The following is a 19,110-nucleotide window of genomic DNA, read 5'->3' as shown; positions in this document are numbered from 1 at the left end:
CACACCACGTCCATCCACCTAAACTCCTCTTCCCTCAAAGCACCGTGGCCTCACCTATACCACTGGAAACTGTCCCTGCCTTGTGCTGTCCCCTGAGCCATGTCCAGGCATTGCCAAGTCGTTTGATGGTTGGCATTGGCTAAAACCACATTAGAGAGCACTTAAACGATTAAAGAGCACAGTCATTTTCCAGTGCTCAAACGCATGCCCTGACCCTCCTTAGTTTACCAGTACTGATATAATTCCTTAATGCCAAAAATCCAGTCTTCGAAGTTAAGGCCTAGAAGCAGGTACATTAAACATAATTTACAAGCAAAGCATTAATCATCATTTAGGGGGAACAGAAGTTAAGGGAAACAGTACAGACAAATGGTCAAATCCCTAGCTAATGCAAGTTACTGTAAGTTTTGCTGAACTCAATGGAGCTATAGTTGTATATATGTCTGTGCAAATATGGGTATGTTATTTCTGTTAAGTAATTACACTCCTGGCAAAGAAAAACACTTCTTTGTTTTTATTATTCAAAACATATTTATTTACAAACAAACTGTATTCACAGGCACAGTCGGAACACACTGTAAAACTGTATTTTGCTCAGTTTAATTGACAAAACATCGATCTGGGATGTCACCCTGTAACTGTTCTCCATAAATCAGTAGAATCAGTATTTATTGTGTGCTCAGAGAATCTCCTCCTTAAACATAGATGTCGATACACAAAGAGTGAGTGGAATGGAAACTTGAGGGGGGGGGGCCCTATGGGAAGTAACAAACTCCATGCATTGCTAAACTCTGCATGAACTGGATAATGAGTTTCCTTCACTTGCCCTCAGTCACCAAGGCATAGCAGGCTTTCCATGACCTCACACTAATCTTGCTGCTGCCCAAGTGATTCTGAATTACAGCCATCTCGATGTAACGACAGCACGGGCAGTAACATGGAAGAGATAAATCAGGGTACTCAAGCTAATTTAGTGAGGGCTTTGAGTTGTAGCAAGGGGGCTGTTTCCAACTCAAAAACAGAGGATGAAGAGTTTCGTTCCCCATCTTTCCTTAAAAATAGAAATAAAATAACCAAAATGGTTATAAATTTGTCCAACTAAAACCTTAACTTTCTTTCCATGTTATACCAGTATCTTGACATTAAGGTTTTTCTTTGGCTTTTTTTTTAAATATTAATTGTAAAGGCAATGACCAGATACATACAAAAAATCTGCAATGAGGACTTACATTTATGTTTTCCTCAAAAGATTTAAAATGAAAATATATAGTTTTCCAAATTATATTTCCATTGAAATCCTACTTCTCCTAAATCTAATAAAACAAAACTGCAACCTAAGTATGGCTGCGATATCAATGCACTTAACTCTCGGCTGTCTCTTTCTTTTTCCAGTTAGTAGGAACCTTATTTGAAAGTATTTCTGTTAATCTAGGTTAGGATTACTGGAATATCAAAGCGGGAATACATGCAAAACCTGAAGAAAGATGGCAAGAAGGGAGAAAAAGTGACCACCAGATTTATTTGCATTGTAATTGTGAAAACAATTTTTTTGGGGGAGCGGGGAGGGAGGGGAACGGAAAGGGGGCATTGAAAAATATAGAGATTAAAACCTTTTGGTGTATTTTCCTCTGTCAATGGTTTCATATTTCTCATGCTACAAATTTCCAAAAGGCTATGTTTGGAGATATTAAATATTTCATTACAAAAGTTCAGATTTTTTTTATAGTTATTTTACAAGTGTTTAGTATTATCGACAAATCCTAGTCAGTTATCACTACAGCTTTCAAATTATCTTATTTTAAAGAAGGACCTTTTGTAAAGGATCACTCAACATTTCAAAAACACAGCAGTGCCACAGATAGATTTTTTTTATAGTGCACTAAAAGGTAAGATGGTATTTTAAAGCCAAACTTAGGGCCATGGTACACATTGATCTCTCAGGAGTTCAATCATACATACTGTCTCTAACTGCAGTACATTTATTGCTATATTAGAATACCAGCAGATAGCTGATAGAGGAAGATTTCCCTTTCCCTGTGCAATAGTTAAAAAAGAAAAAAATTACTTAAGAAAACAATGATGCCTTACATTCTGCTCAGACAATGAACACACGAGATGTGGAAGAATGTTTCCCTTCACGACTGCCTCTGCCAGGGCATCATTATAATTGGCAAGTCTCCCAAGAGCCAAAGCTGCAGTCTGTTGAATAGTTGGGACGACATCCAGCAAGAGAGGTCTCAGCAAAGACATTACACCTGAGTTACACCAGGAAGAGAAAAGCCCATTTGATAAGCAGGAATTTTTCTAAATATTTGCCTTTATTCATAAAAACCTATTAAATTACTCTTCTGGGTACTAAGAACTTGTAGGAAATCCAGGTGTTCCTCTGAAATGAAGTCGGCACTTGGATAGCACTGCTGATGCATAGCAATGTTTCTGCCCGTTTTTCATAGGTACAAAACACTTCTGAAATATAAAAAAATGTTAAATGTAGAAATAAGCTATATTCAAACATCTATAAAATACAGGTGTTAAAGCATACACAAGAAAATAAGGTATATTCAAACATATATGAAATGCACATATTAAAGTATGCACAGGAAACTCCATCAGGAGGTCCTGCTGAGCTGACATTGGCATGTCACCCATTCAGCATGTGAACAGAACATCTACGTTGAATTATACCAAATTACTTTGCATCTATTATAAGCAATGATTGATTTGGGGACCAACATCCATAATCTATTACACTCCAGATAGATGAGTTGAAGATTTTCTTATGTTATTATTTATGATATATTTTCACTGATGAGTCCACCGTGTATCAGTTAAACATGAAATAATACAAAAGTCCATTCTCAAAGGTGCTCTTACAATATGTGCTTGAAATTATAGGTAAGATAAGCAGCCGTGACGTGAACCATTAACAGCTACGGCTTAAGAAAGTCCTTACATTGATAAACACCTAACTAAAAATAGGAAGTCGGAGGAGTAAACTTTCCATTCTTGCAGAAGGAGGGAGGAGGTCACAGTGCAGTGCCATTCACTATTCATCTATGATCTGGTCATGAACAGTGAGGTGAGACTTTGCTGGTGACTCAGAGGAGTACTGTGTCCAGTTCTGGGCTCTCCCGTTCAAGAAGGACAGGCAAGTCCTGGAGAGGGTACAGCAGAGGGCTACAAAAATGATTAGAGGCCTGGAGCCTGGAGGAGAGGCTGAGGGACTTGGGTCTTTTTAGCCTGGAGAAGAGAAGGCTGAGGGGAGATCTGATCAATGCTTATAAATACTTAAAGGGTGGGTGTCAGGAGAATGGGGCTGGTCTTTTTTCAGTGGTGCCCAGGGATAGGACAAGAGAAAATGGGCACAAACTTGAATACAAGAAGTTCCACCTAAACATCAGGAGGAACTTCTTTACTTGAAGGGTGGCAGAGCACTGGAACAGGCTGCCCAGGGAGGTGGTGGAGTCTCCTTCTCTGGAGACATTCAAAACCCACCTGGACACATTCCTGTGCAACCTGCTCTAGGTGGACCTGCTCTGGCAGGGGGGTTGGACTAGATGACCTCCAGAGGTCCCTTCCAACCCCATGTGATTCTGTGGTACCAACAAGGGAAACTGAATGGAACTAGAGGCTGAATGACTGGGTAACAAAATGGCAAGTGAAATAGGACACACACGGGAAAGGTAATCTCAACCTCACATGTGCAGTGATGGACCCCAAACAGATCACTACCACCCAGGAGAAAGATCTCCATGTTAGAACAGACAGTTCCACAGAGATACCAGTTCATTGCTCAGTAGCAGAAAAGAAACTTTACCCACAGAACTATACAGAGTGCTCAGGATTATCTGGAAAGGAGTAGCAGCCAAAGCAGAGGCCATCACTATGTTACAGTATAAATCTATCTTGCGTTTAACACCCTCCCCTAGAATAGAATTGGAAAAGACTCAGTGAAAGGCAACAAGGATGATCAAAAATGACCACTCTGTATGTGGAAGCTCTTCCTACAGTTAAACTAAGATTATGCAATAGGGATATAAATGAGATCCACATGGTTACATGAAAAATTATTTGTAAGGTCTGAGAAGGGAAAATTACTTATATTGCGCTTCTTCGAAAGTGTTGTCCCTGTACCAGCCAGCTGCATGAATTAATACTTCTGAGCTTTAAACCTCAACCAGAAAGCAATTCTCTCTGAAGATGCAAAAGTGCTACAGCAAAACACCAAACACTCGGAACTACAGTCAGAAATCTCCGTATCAGCGCTCAGTTCTTTCCACTACATTTTTTTGCTAACAAAGATAAAGATTTAGCTGGGTGACTGCGGAAGAAAACAAGGCTTCCTTTCCTTAGGGCTCATTCAGTTATAAGCACCAAAGGTCTTCTGCTGTGACAGCCCCACAACAGCAGGATCAGTGCCTAATGGCAGATGACACCCAAGTGTTGAACAGGCACACCATGACAAGGAAAAGCTGAGGGCTCTAGAGCAAGAAATAGTCCAAAGGGATGCAGGTTATAACAATAGCATACCCAGAGTACACCCACAGCCCTGTATAGAAGGGCACTCTGAAAACAAGTTGAGCAGCAGTGTAATTCTCACAGAGAACATATGTTTTAAATTAAAACCAAATTGATCCCAGCAAGAAGAAAACAGCCTAATAATCTATCGATGGCTCTGAAAGAGTGGCAGGGGGGTAAAACTAACCATGGAGGCCATGCTGACCACTAATGAATTTGTTCTGGGAAGGTCAATACTCCAGACAGAAGCTACACTGCCATGAGAGGTACAGCCTCCCAGGATGTTCACAAGTCAAAATAACACAGATCTCAGGGGGGCAACATAGTAAAAGGGGAAAAGTGAAATAAAATTGTGATGTCTGAATAGCACTACAGCACCGAAAACGGCTCTGTAACATGCATTAATTGAACATGCACGTGTAGAACCAATGGAAATAGGTCTGTAGTATAGCCGGGGTCTGCTCGCACTTTTATCGAAGCTACTGGGAGCTGAAAGAAGCCTCCTGTGCACCAATAGACAAAAGCTAGATCCTCCAGTATTGTAAGATCAATGTGAATTCATTTAGCACTTTGCAGAAATCACTACTTCAGAATGTGGTCATCTTATTGACATCTTCTCACAAACTCTCCCAAATAGCAGGTATGGTCTCATTAGCAAGTTATGCTTCATATCAAAATGCATGAAGTACTTTATATGACAAATTAAGAGTAAAAAAAAAAAAACCACTCAAGCTGGTGCCAACCCCATATATCATCTATAGTGACCTATCTTCTAGCAAGTCACCTGCACCCTCTATGGGAGAGCATTTTCTTGTGCTTCTCTCTAACATCAGCTACATGGTCAAACATCTGCTGTTTGATTCCTAAGGGGACCTCATGCTCTTCTGATTCTTTACACTGAAGGTAAGGAGCAGGAACAGTTAGAAGTAGTAGACCTGTATTTAGTGTATAGATATTACATTTTATCCCTTGAGCTGAGATAATATGAAAACAAGATTATTTAATAAAGAGAAACAAGAAAAAGAAAAAAATTAAAAACTTTTATTGATATAAAAGATACTGTTAAAAGCACTTGAGGGGAAAAAGAAGACTGCCTTCATGTGCAGTGTTCCTGACCCTAGAAAAGCCAAGAGTCTGATGGGTGGGACATTCAAGCAGGATGTGGCAGATAGGTCAACTCTGGCAATGGTCTCAAAATCCAGTGAAATTTAAACAGACTAGAATCACTTTACCCAGGAGGAACCCATGAGCTAGATCCAGACCACGTGACATGTTTCTGGCCTGTATGATGTACCGAGACAACGCAAAATGTAAAACCACGTGTAAAAAAGTTTACCTAGACATATGCTTTGAGTTATCCCAAATATGAGATTTATATAATTTGTATTTTCAAGATTAGCTGATACAGACTTCACTCTTAGAATAGGCCAAAAAGCCTTGAGCCTGAAAACGCTTCCAAGCAGCTTGCCTCCCCAAGACCAACACCATTCATTTCATTGTAGCATAAACCACGTAAAACTTGGTGACGTGTCAGCACAAAACATCCTATTGCAAATTATTTTAGTTGAAGAAACTGAAGATGAGGAAAGAGATGAAGAGTGAAATGAAAGTTACTGTTTGAAGACAGAAGATGCTAAAACAGGGTTGAAAAAACAGTGAATGGATTGAAAAGATTTAGAAATAACAGAAACTGTGCTGATCCTCAAGGAAAATATATTTTCCTAAAGGGATGTCTGCAAGTGAGAAAAGACAGTGAACAAATAATTATCATGACAAGAGCGTTGGTGGAACAAGAAAAAGAAAAATCAATTCCTGTTGCTGTACAAGCCTTATATTGACATCAAATTAACTGAGAATTGAGACAAGTGCACAGGCCTAGATTATGCCTGTGCATTGAACATAATTAAAAGCTTCTACCTCTACTTCCCACCTTCTTTAAAACCAGTTTATTTCTCTGCATCAAGATGCTATCCATCATCTCAGATTCCTCTGCAAAATGAACTGCTTGAGTTTTCACCATTGTTATTTTTACAACTTCAGCAAACTGAGCATTTCTCTCTTTACAGCACTTTGAAAAAATAAACAACTAATCCTGAGAGTACGAAAACTGCTACGTAAAGATTATATGGTCTTCGCTAAAACATCTATAGGAAAACCAAGATATCCTCCTTTCCTTCCATGACTTTTGAAGATAGTGCCAGAAAGGACAGATGTGCCTGACATCAGAGGTGGTTTTCCTGTCCAAACCAGCTCTTTCTCCCAGAGAGAGTTATATTTGGTCAGTTCCTCTATTTGATGTCTTCATTTCTTTTTACTATCCTGTCTACAGCAAAGGCTACCCTTCTTCTCAAAAGAAGCTCAAGACAGGATTCCTATCAGCATTTTAAATTACATTTAAATTTCTTTAACATTATCTTAAGGCCGGGAAATAGGTAAGAACTTTCCAACAACTTCCTTTTACCTCTACCATTCACTCAAGTGAACAAGGCCATACAGCGCAGGGAGTAGGAGTGTCTTGCTGCCAAATTCTTTTTAGGAGTACTCTTTGGTGGTCTTCTAAATAAGTCTTTTGTGACAGAAGTAGGAAATTCATTAACTCTAATTCAAAGGCAGCAACACAGAAAGTAAACTACAAAATAAGGTATTTAGACCATTGGACTAGATTTGTTTTGGAAGAGTTCCCACTAGTAACTCAGAAACGGAGTAACAAAGAATTACTGCCAAATAGTCTCTCTTGCATCATGGAACCTTGACTGACCTCGGGCAAGGAATGATTCCCCTTTCTAGCCTCAGTTTCCCCACTCAGATTTGTTTCAAAGAATGACACGCTTTAGAAGCTGAATCACCCTTATACACACTTCTCAAGTGGAGCTGTTGTGCCCTGGCCTGATGCACTTTCTTTTTGCAAGTGCTGGCTGATGCCTATCTTGGGGGGAAAAAAACAAGAAACAAAAAAACACAACACTCAGGGCACCTGCAGGTTCAAAGTTTTTTCATTCCAAGTTCCTGTAGCCAAACAGTCGCTATTCTGGAGAAGATACCAATCTTCGTTTGGTCATTTTGATTTCTTGGGGAAAACGCTCATCCCACCCCCGACAAACCTTTGTCCAACTTGAATAGTTACAAGTCAGAGACTTGTATCACTCTATATTTCAAATTCTCTCCATTTCTGCACCTGAGGATAACTACTCCTACCCTGCTCTCCTTCCTTAAAAAACAAAATTTATTTCCATTTTAAAATGGCAATGTGGGGAAAAAAAGTCATTCTACTCTAGTGTTGTCTCTGGACACACTCTTATCTTGATTCTAATTTATACTTAGGATCAAATATAACATTGTCTTCTCATTTTTGTGTGCTACCTGTTACACTAAGAACATTCACTGACCTAACATTAGCACCCAAACATTCATCATATCACCTTGATTTTTCAGGGCTCCTGCTGTTAAATGCAGCTGATTTAACAAGGAGATAAAATGGTAATTTATTTCTGCCTCACACCAGCTCCCCATCTTCAACTACTCTTTCCTAGAAGCAGCATAGCAGTGAGTTTTAAGTAGGAGAGTTAAAACAAATTTCCCAGAAGAATAGTGAGAGAACTTTCACACTCACTTGTCTTGACACGTCCTCTTACAAAGACAACGCAGTACACACGTCTCAAGTACATACTCCTCAAGTGTGGCTCACCCCAAGAAAGGGCTCCTCACTGCGACAGTTCCATGCACAACACAACTACAATCTTCCAAATATCAAAGGGAACATAAATACAGTTTGGTATCAGAGACTCTGGGTAATCCAGTAATTCATACAGCAGTTACCAGATGGTGCGGGACATAATGAAGATCCAGTTTGACAGCAGAGCTGGAGATTTCCGAAGGATCGAGGAGCAGCAAGTTTCTCCCTCTTAAAAGCTGATCTGGCTGATCGTTTTCCAGACCCTGTTTCTGCATTAATGGAGCAAAACTAATCATGTTCCAAAAGGACTGAGTTTCTCTTTCCACTGAAAATGCCCCTCACGGGGCTAGTTAGCGGCCACCACTCAATCCTTCACAGACACACAGAAACCAAGGTGGTCACAAGAAGTTGTTTCTTTTTAATGGCCACTTGTTAAGATGAGACAGAAGTTCCCAATAAATCCTGGCTTTGAAACTTCTACTTGCAAATGTCCTCCCAAACAGGCCAGGAGGTTGAGAAGAGGAGCAGTTGAGCTCTCAGTTGATCTAGTTAGAGAAAAAGCCAGTTCTTCAGCTTCAGCTCCATTCACTTTCTCCTTCTCTGCCATCTTGCTGGTACTTTACTTAACACACAGCCTCCTTCTTCCCTTCATCAGGCACCACCACATCCTCAAGCCTCAAGGGAAGCCACTCTCCTCACTTGATCTACTACAACTCCAAAGGTAACCTTTTGCCTTTCATGCCACAGTGCATACTTCTCTCCCACTTAGCTCAGCAAAGCTTTTAACTCAAAATAAAAATAATTGAAAAAAAAAAAAAAGTGCATCCTTCACAACATAAACTCCAATGTTGAAACTGGCTACAGAAGGGCACTGGACTCTGTCCATGCATATCCATTTGCAAGATCCAGATAGGGAAAGAACACAGATGCTTTAAAGAAGCAGCTCTTTTTCTGCACAACTGACTCGACAGACATCCTCCCTACACACCCTATGCTCCCAGCAGGCTTTCTACAAAGCACTGTGCTATCAGAGCATATTCTTTAATATTATTTAAAATCTGGAACTACATCCTGAAATCTCTTCCTAGAGACTGATCCTCCCTACACAGGGCGGAGTGTCCAACTGTTGCATTTAAAAAAGGTACATTTAAAATATGCACACTACGAAAAGAAGTTGAGAAAAACACGGGCAAAAAGACTCAATGTAATTGGATGAGGGAAATAAATTTGAACATCCATTTCTCAAAAATATAGACTCCTAAAACCACTCCAAAGATCTGGAAACACAGCTTTTGAAACCCATCGCCAGTGAAATAACTCTGGAGCTGGGAGAACGCTAACGCTCATGACATAAAAGACAACATAAAAACAGACCATGAAGTAGGGGAAAAGTCTGCCATGCCACAAGTATTTGTGATGGAGCCCTAGTTAGATGCAGACAAGCCCTGCCCCCAAGCTACAGCCTCTTGCCAACACAGATTGTGAGGAACAGATACAGGAGAAGACGCCCAGAGGTAACAGGGAAGGAGAGGACTCGGGCCTGGAAGTGAGTATAGCTTGTATGCTGGTTTGCAAGGACTCAGAAACTCAGAAGTAGCTTGATACCGGGCAGAATCAAAAGGAGACACAAGGCAGGGACCTGGGTTTGGGATGGGGGGTTGTGGGCTGGCGGAGTGGGAGGATGGAAAAGCATCTTGTTTTACACCAGCATTTTGGAACTTGGCTCCTGGAACTCTGCAGACTGCCCAGCAGGTAGGTAAAGCAGAGTGACAGAAGTTTAAGCTATCTGCCCAAGATGATAAAAATACCCCAGCAACAATGAGAAGGGAGCCCAGGTGTGCAGGGTCCCAACACACAGAGTCCCATGGCAACACATAGGCTGCTAGACTACACAGCTTCAAATTTCTTTTCCCATGTTCCAGACAGCTTTCTCTATCACTTCCACAGCCATTACACTTAGGAATGTGATCAGGCCCAAGAAAGGGGTTCAAGAGCTGATCTTGCAATATCTTTAAAGTCAAAGTTGCTAGACTAAACTGTTTCTTAATCCCAATGACAGCCTTAACTTACAAATTAAAAGCAATGATCCCATCACCACAAACTCTAATGCAAAATAAATAAAAATTTACTTCATATTCTGAAACAATACAAAAATTAATACCCAGAAGTAATTCAAGTGTTATTCTGATACATTAATAAATGTATCTATTTATGAATTGTAAATGCCTCTTCAAAAAAAAAAAATCAAAACAAAATGCTACTTCAAAGGGACTATTTATTTACAAAGTGCTGCACTTCATAAGGCAGATGAAGAAAGAGGAATTAGGCAGTGACTACCACTCTTAGAAACGTACTAGAACCAGTTCAGTTCTCCAAAATTTTTTATAAGACAGGAAGCTGCCTAAATCTCAGTGCAGGAAAGAGAGTTCACATTCATCTGCTATTATAATTGAAAATAGCCTATTTTTAAGATTTTAAATTTTGGAAGAATGAGGGGGTATGGGGCTCAATAATGCATTCCAGTACCAAACTTCATGAGCCGTAGCTGCCAGACAAATAGGTTTATTTTTAAATATTATGTTTAAAACTGTTACTAATAAAGTAGCTTCTCTCATTAGTCAGCAGCCCTACAGAAACTAGATTTGATTGTCTGTCATTGTTGCAAGTATATATTTACTAAACAGAAAAACTTTAAGGAATTTTGGAGGAGATTTTTTTTTTCCAGGTATCTATTAATTAAACATCCAAAGGACAAATTCTCCAATTATTTTTCATGGTAGTATTTAATCATAAGGAAAAACCTTATCAAAGCCAACCAAAGAGTTGGAAAACACACAGGAATGAGTTCTGACAAAGGAATTTCTCTGATCATTCCTTGCACTTCCCTGCCACCAGAAAGCTGCTGAGCTCCCAGGCACTAACCCTCCAGGACATTCCTGTCTGTGACAGAGCCAGTGCCATGTAAATGTGTCAAAGTCCAGGGCCAGATTCCAGTTCCCCGGTTACAATCACCTTTGGGATCTCTGCTCAGTGGGAAAGGCAGCTCCAGAGCTTGATGAGATACAGAATCCCCAGAAGAGAGATGTCCTGGGAAACGGTGGGCTTCCCATTGGCCCTCTCTGACCTTCTTTCCAGCTTGCCAGCACCCACCAGTTTTCCTTACTGAGGAAAGAAGCCTCCACGATAACGGTACCTTAAGGTTTCTCAAGAGCCAAGGCAGCATAAGAACTCCCACCTCTGATCCTGGCCGCTTGCTCCCCTCCATGCTGCAGTCTGCCATCTCCTACTTTGCAACAATACCACTGCTCGCACCTGGTCTAATACCACAGAAGCAGAGCTTCAGGCGTAGTCAATAATTATTTTTTAAACACACCTCCATCTTTCATGATGTTAGCATGGTGTCCAGAGACACCTCCACAAAGAACAAGGTCTCTAACTAGTATTTATTTTCCTTCTAAGATACTAAGTATTTATCAAAACGACGTCTAAAAACGGAACCAAACACTTTATTCCTCGAGCACTGATCTTTCACTGCTGCCAGTCTGAATTATGGATACTCCAAGAATATAAACCAAGGCAAATAGCACAAGAGTACACTACAGTACATTTTAAGTGTTCAATTTTGTTCAAATTCGAGTCACTGTCATCTTGCCTTCTGCTTCAGCTGGAAATAGACTAAACCCTGACAACCTTTGAGATCCAGCCAAAGAACCCTGCAAGATGCCCCTGACTCCTAAAGCTAATGGAAAATGACAGCAAGCAAAGACTTTCAGCGTCATCTTAAAACAGCCATCTCCAAGAAACAAACCCCCAATTCTTTTAAATATGGAATTATACAGAGATTCGTGTATAGACAGACATCTTTCTTTCTCAAATCAGTGCTCCAGAGCTCACTAGATCAAGACCATAAAAGGTACACCAGTTATCTGCTAGACAGTTCTGTCTCAAAATATTTGTGTAAGTGCTTTTAAAAAAAGGACAGAAATCACATTTTGTTTGGGGAGGAGGTTCTAAAAAGCACTTAATTGCATTTCATTTAGAAGGTTTTAAAAGCGGTATTCAGCACATCCATAGAAGGTCAGAAATAACATCATTTTAATTATAGAACTATGAATTAGACTTAAAGGCACAGAGTGGGGAAGAGGGTAAAATATTTGTAGGTCTCAAGAAATACCGTATTTGCAGACATTTCCCTCTTTTCTAGCCTCTGAAAAACTAAAGCCTGTGGAAAAGCAACTCGGTACCAGAATGAGCCAAAATGGACAATAATCTCCAAAAATGCACATTTCCACATTACTACTCCAGAGCTTGATCCTTGTGAAGTTAAACCTTCAGAACAACACCGGCTGTGTGCAGAAGAAAGTGTGAGGCTTCTGATTACTTCATCTGCACCAGCAACAAATCAGTTCTGAGGTAAAGCTACCAACCAGATTGCACCAATTAATTATTTTAAGAACAAGAAATACAATGTAATTAAAGCTTGGCACTTTGATTGCTTTCTTAAAATAGAAACACTGCCTGAATGGGATTTCTGTCTGCGAACAGCTAAAAATCAGAACTGTAAATGGACATAGAGGGACCTCTTCTAACAAATAAGACATAAATTATTCCGATGGTCAAGATGTCTCTTTGGCAAATAGGGATGAGTTGTATAAACTAAAGCAGTGGCATTAACTCCGTGAAAGATGGAAAAAAAAAAAAAAGTGTTAAGGACAGCAAGGCAATACAAAAGGCCTGCTGTCAATGTGTAACTTTGACAAAATCAAAGCAAACTTTTCTTTAACGAGAATTTACGTGATAGGTTTTCAACAAAACCATCTTAATAGGCAGTTGTAAATATAACAACCGAAAGCTGAAAGTATTTACATGGTTGGTTTTCTTTTCTGTTTGTTTGTTTCCATTGTGTCTCAGAAAAGATTGACAGCTTTACTGGATTTGGGAAACAAGTATTAAAAACAAAATCAAGACAAACCAAAACATAATCAATTCATGAATACCATATGGGAAACCAACTATGGATGTAGAGGACTTTTTCAGTCTGCCTTTCGGGTAATCAATTACTGAGCTCTTGTTCTTTTTCCTCTTTTAAGCTGAGGAACTCTGGACAAGCGGAGTGGATCTGCCAGATGCCAGCAGCACAACAGCTGGTAGAAGTGCTCCCGCAGCTCCCGTTTCTGAAAATGCTCAATTTGGTTCACGACTTCCCAGGGCAGCAATATAACAAAAGCGAATCCCTCCTAAGCTGAGCAAATCTGCTGGCGAAAAGCACTGAACAATTTAGAAACAACTTGTAAAGCCAGCATAAAAATAGTTGCTTCTAAAGTAGGTTTTCCTTGGCAAGTCAGCGCTGGCTTTCACTGGGAATTCCGCTTTCTATGCTTTACATAAATCTATATCGGAAGCACGAGGAAGTAAACGAAGAAGCGGGATAGACTGAGATAATTTTCCCTGAAATAAAAATAAGTTGCGAGATCACAGCCGGAGGCGCCTACCTCAAACCAAGCACAGGAGTAGCCCCGCGGGCGAGCAGGGCGAGCCCCGCACGCAGCGGACGAGCCTCATTCACTCCCCCACCGCGCCGCGGGGGGCTCGCCAAGCCCGTCCTCGCACCGCGGGGCTGGGGGAACCAGGCCGATCCATACCGGGAACAAAATCCTTGGAAACCAAGCGTCCAACCGCGGGGTGGGAAGAGGGAGGGGGGGGAAGAGAGAAGCAGCAAAAGCGCCCTGGCAGCCCCACGGGCCCGGCTCCCTGCCCCGCTCCCCCTTCCTCACCGCCGGCCGCGGCGCGGAAGCCCCCGCGGAAGTCCGGAGGAAGGGAAGGCGAGCGCGTACCTGCGTTTTGGAGGGTCTCGATGTTCTGCGGACGGGCGGCGAGCTCGGCCACCGCCTGCACGAACTGCGTCCGGGCGCGCTGGTACTGCTCGAACACTGCGGGCGGCAGCGCCGGGGCACCGGGTTAGCGGCCGGGGGCGAGAAGCCTCCCCCGCCAGCGCCAGCCCCGGCCCCGGCCCCGGCCCCAACCCCGGCCCCGGTGCTGGTCCCAGCCACCGCCGCCCCGGCCTACCTTGCAGAACCTGTCTCTGGCTCATGGCGGCGGCGCGGCGGGCTGCGCGCCCGCGCAGGGCCGCACTGTGTACCCGTCGCCCCGGCAACCGGGCGGAAGCTGCGCCGCGGGGGCGGGGGAGAGGGGGAGGAGAGGGGAGGGGCCGCGCCAACGCCGCCCGTGACGTCAGCGCGCCCTCCCGCCGCACCCGCACAGCCCTCGGGCCCGCTCCGCAGCCGCGGTGTGTGCGTGTCGGCGGAGGGATGTGTGCGGGCGGGAACGAGACACAACCCGGGCGGGCGGGCTGTGCCCCGGGACGGCGTGTTGCACACGTGTGTTAAATGTATAGGTAGAGGTGTAGGCACCTGCGGAGGTGCGGGTGTGTGTGTGTGTATATGGACATAGCGGTGTGCGGGGAGAGGACGCCACGCCTCCTATACCTCACCTCTACCGCAGACACACGCGCAGCGGCGCGGAGATGCACATGGACACGAGGTTACGTGGGAGCGTCTACACAGCAGCCGTATACGTTCAGCTCTATACCGGGGTCGGTTGTTTTCGGGAGCGCCGGGCAAGGAAGGACGGCGCCAGGCTCCGCGCAGGGACTTGCGCGAGCTGGCGCGGTGCCGGGCGCTCCGCCCGCCGCCGCGCAGCCCGCTGAGGGGCCGGCGGTGGGTGGGGAGTCCCGGGCATCGGCCCACGGCTCCTGCGGGGTGCCCCTGCCCGGGGAGCGGGGGGGGAGGGAGCGGGGGCCGGCCGGCCCCCGCTCCCCCCCCCCCGCTCCCCGGGCAGGGGCGAAATAAAAAGGAAGAAAAAAAGAAAAGGGCAACCACGGCGCCCCCGGAGCTGCCCCCGCCGCACCCCGTTATTCTTCAGGGAGAGGGGTCCTTTGATTTTTTATTTTTTTTTTTTTTTCTTTTTCTTTTTACCGCCACTGCCATTCCTCCTCGGGGATCTCCGCCAGTGCTTTACACCGCCGCACCGGCCCACGCCGGAGTTTTCCGCGCCGCGCGGGGAATAAACTCGCCCCGCGCAGGGCCGCGCAGCCCCCCAACTCACCCACGGCCTTCGGAGCACGGCGGTTCTTCCGCGGTGCGGGCAGGGACGAGTCCGTGGGCTACAGCCAACGCCTCCGCCGGGAGCCGGGCGGGTGGTGCTGCGGGAGAAGCGCCGTCCCCGCGGGAGGGGAAGGCTTTGCGCGCTCTCTACACCCGCGCAGAGTCCGCGCTCAGCCCGAGCGCACCCACCCGCGCAGCGCCGGGAGCGTTTGCTTGGGGGGCAGCTTTTGCTCTCCCCGCGCAGGGAGGAGCGGAGCAGGAAGGGGCACGGGTGGGGGACGGTGGGGCGGCAGCCCTCTGACTTTTCCAAGCGCAGGTACTAGTTATTCCTCTGCCCCATCACAGTATTTTTTTATATTTTTATATTATTTTTTTTTTCAACAATGTATCATTCCGGTATATAGCCTGGTGACTGCCTTCCACTTTTCCCATCTTGGTGTCTCCGGCTCTAATTCTCTTCATAACCGGTCGGCCAGGGCATGGGCGCATCTATGAGTAAATACAGCCTTGGAGGTGTCTACAGCAACTAATGCAAACAGTGGGACGGCAAAACTAAATCAGGGTTATCAGGATTTGAATGGAAAGAGACTCTACCTCCCCTCCGGTAACTTTTGAGGACGATTCCTAAGACGCTGGCTATTTGTGAACGAAGTTGCTAGTTAGCTCTGCTATTGATCAGGCTGCTCCAAGTGGAATTGTGATCCTCAGCAGAAAACCAGAGTCAAATCATTCAATAAAAACCGCCCCTTTCTCTAGCCACCCTCTAACGCACAGTGGCTTCAGGATTTCATAGGCTGGCATTTTGTTCTGCAAAGCTCTAAGTGTACAAAATTAGATGACTGACTCTATACAAATACAATATTTGATAGGTAGTATAAAGTTTTGTCTCATACCTTGAAGTTGAAAGGCTGAAGTTACTTCAGCTGCATTTTAAAAGTTTGAAAAAGTGTAAGAAAGACGTCTAATTTTAATAAATCATCTCTGGGTTTGCTCAACTGAAAAGAGGCGAGCTAACGTAAACAATATCATGGTCTAAAATGAGCCACGTGTTTCCAGGGGTATTTAATGCGAAAAAAAAAAATCTCTTTAAGGAAACAAACAAAACAGGCGATGTGCTGTTCTTTACAAATAAATGAGACAAATTAAATCAGATTGGTGAGAAGGTCGTTCGCCACAGAAAATATTTTGGGAAATCGTCACCATGTGTACTTGAGAAGGGAACAGCTGTTAAACACATTTCTTTATACTTATTTCTGTTCTTAAGTTAAATTAAAAAAAAAAAAATAAACAAACGGTGATGAATTACTTCCAGAGGTTTGGGTTTTTTTAAAGAGCAGATGTGTCGATTACAGATAAATTGATTTATCTGTCTAATTAAGTCTAATGTTCGGATAAGCGGAACAACAAAACGCACCCTGAGTACCTCCAAAACTTGCTGCTACATTTCGTTGCTTGATACTGAGAGTCTGTTCACATGGTTAATAATAATAATGAAGAATAAACACCATGCAAATGCGGTCTACGGAAATGTCACCGGTTCTCGCAAAAGTACTGAAGACGGAAAATCATTTATGGAAATGACGTAGCTGTGAGACTTCATTGCCTGCTGCTGGGGTACTCATTAGTAGGAAACTTGTATCCTTAGGCGGATGGTGTTAGTAACGACTGCCTTACTGCACACGTCAGCTTATAAAATAAAGCAGAGACCGGAGGAACAGTCAACAATTACCTAAATTAATACCGTGCATTCGCTTTCTGGTGGGTGTTCTTTAATCTCAGCCTTTGATTCACTCGGAAATACGCCCGTAACGGGGCGGGGAAGCATCATTTTCCCCAAGCCGGTGAAGGGCAAAGTTGCTCCTGGAGGTTTTCTTGGGGGGGGGAGGAGGGGGGATGGATGCCGGAGGGGCTTCCCACGGGCTTTCCCGGTTTCGTCCCGTCCCCGTGGGTGCGGGACAACAAGTGGCTTAGCCCCCGCACGGGAGCAGCCGGGATCCCCGCAGGACCACCACCACCACCCCCCGGCTGGAAAGGCGCTGGGTGGCAGCTCCAGGGCCGGGCTCGCTGCCCCTCGACGGCTCATGCCCCGCCGTGCCGCTGCTGGCCAAGCTGTGGCTGCTCCTCCGCGGCTTGAAACCGCGAGACGCTCATTAAAAGGTGAGGTCTTTCCGCGGTTTGGTGCGGCGGCTTTCCCACCGGCTGCGGGATACGCTGGGTCGCCCGATGTGCCTTTGGAGGGTCTCCTCCGCTTGCCACACGCCTGGGAAATTGTTCAGGGCTTTGAGCAGATATTTGCAGGGTTTAGAGAAATTAGGTTTTTTAATCCCGCTTGGGCGACTGAGCGCGCTGGGTGGGAAGAGCAACGCGCAAACTCCTCCGCTCACTCCCGCGGACCGCAGTTGGAAGAGCTGGGCTCTTGGAAGCAGGGAGGTTAAGCGTGGAAATGTTGGTGGGAGTGAATGGGATGTAGGGAATTGAAGTGCGCTCTCGAAGAGAGCGTGCTGAGTGAGGAATCTCCGTCTGTAGCCTCTACTAAAATATAATATTTGAATCCCTGAATAATTTAATTTTCAAATTTAAATTGGGCTTTGCCATCTCGTGATTTTAGCAAAAACTCTGTCAGAGGGACTGGAGCATTGGAGAGTCCCCTCTCTTTTTCCCTGAGCTTTGGCTCGGGGCTCCAGCAACTCACCATATTCTGTTGTTCCCTCTCCGGGTTTTTTGAAGTGAGTTTAGTTTCTGAGACTTTCCTTTAGAGTAAGTTAGTTCTATGCGGCGAAGACAGAAACGTCGAGGCACTTCAAATGCCCTAGAAAGAGTACTTCCCCTTTTTCTTCACCTAAGGGGTCGACGCTGGGATTTGAGCAGACATTTGTAACCGTGAACATGTAAACGGTATAGACTTGGCTGGTGGAGGCTGGTGCGTCGCCATTGCACTAGGCAAAGATGGAACAAAAATTATAAGGGATAAAGAAACTGGGAAAGGGCAGAACATCTTAGGTTGACTTGGAGGATGGGACCAGGAAATATTAGCTGGTAGGGCTGAGCCCTTTTTACCACGTGCATATGGTTACACCTCTGGTTTCCTGCGGAACCGTCCGCGCTTGTGCAGTGCCATTTCAAGAAAAAAAAAAAAAAAAAGACAAAAGAAAAAAAAAAGACAAATATTTTTGGGACCTTCCAAAACTGAAAGCCGGAGCTTAATTTATTCTGTAGACTTGAAAGGAACGAGGTCTTCCTTTGTGTCTGTTGCTCCAGGGGAGGGTGTGTGTCGGCTTGGCGCTGAACGCTGCCCGCATCTACATATGTAAACCCAGCCGCGCTGCACCCCCCGTGCCGGTAGGATTGCGGGCGCTGGCAGCTCACAACAATGCTGCCAGACAATGCCAACTACGCGGAGCCTGCGCGGCTGCGGCGGCGAGAGGCTGACCAAGTATTTCGCTCTTCATCTGGAAGGACCAAATCTGCGCGATGCCCAGCGGAGCCCGCGCCCGCCCCGTCCCCCTGCCCCGTCATTGTCCCTGGCTGCTGTGGTTAGAGGGGTGGGGACACGCAGCAGCCAGACGACGTTATCCCAGTCTGCAGAAGAAGGTGTAACGAGAGGCACCAGCAGCAGAAAAGGCTGCAAATCGCTGTCGTGTGGTTGCTATTAGCAACAAATCAGCTGAACAGCCTGCAAACCCCGAGCACCTAGGGCGGAGGTGGCAAGGAAAACGCCAGGGCTGGGGAGGCTGGGGCTGGTGGGCTCTTTCCCGAGGGGAACCCCCTGTACAGCCCCGGGCTGCGTCCCCGGAGGGCGGCCGAGGAGGGGCAGGG

At 44.8% G+C, this 19,110-nt stretch overlaps 1 protein-coding gene across 3 annotated transcripts in view; it reads right to left on the bottom strand.

Annotated features, from left to right (window-relative positions):
• Positions 1-14,282, bottom strand: part of SPAG6 (sperm associated antigen 6) — a 48,337-nt gene extending 34,055 nt beyond the window's left edge. For all 3 annotated transcript variants that reach the window (XM_074157113.1, XM_074157114.1, XM_074157115.1), the window contains exons 1-3: positions 14,258-14,282; positions 14,026-14,121; positions 2,089-2,255 (exon numbers count right to left, since the gene is read on the bottom strand). In XM_074157113.1, the coding sequence (XP_074013214.1) occupies positions 2,089-2,255; positions 14,026-14,121; positions 14,258-14,282 (288 nt within the window). The remainder of the gene's footprint in view (positions 1-2,088; positions 2,256-14,025; positions 14,122-14,257) is intronic.
• Positions 14,283-19,110: the final 4,828 nt, after the last annotated feature.

This window comes from Numenius arquata, chromosome 12 (assembly GCF_964106895.1).
Source record: "Numenius arquata chromosome 12, bNumArq3.hap1.1, whole genome shotgun sequence".
Classification (NCBI taxonomy): Eukaryota; Metazoa; Chordata; class Aves; order Charadriiformes; family Scolopacidae; genus Numenius; species Numenius arquata.
This window is presented reverse-complemented; position numbering and strand designations above follow the sequence as displayed.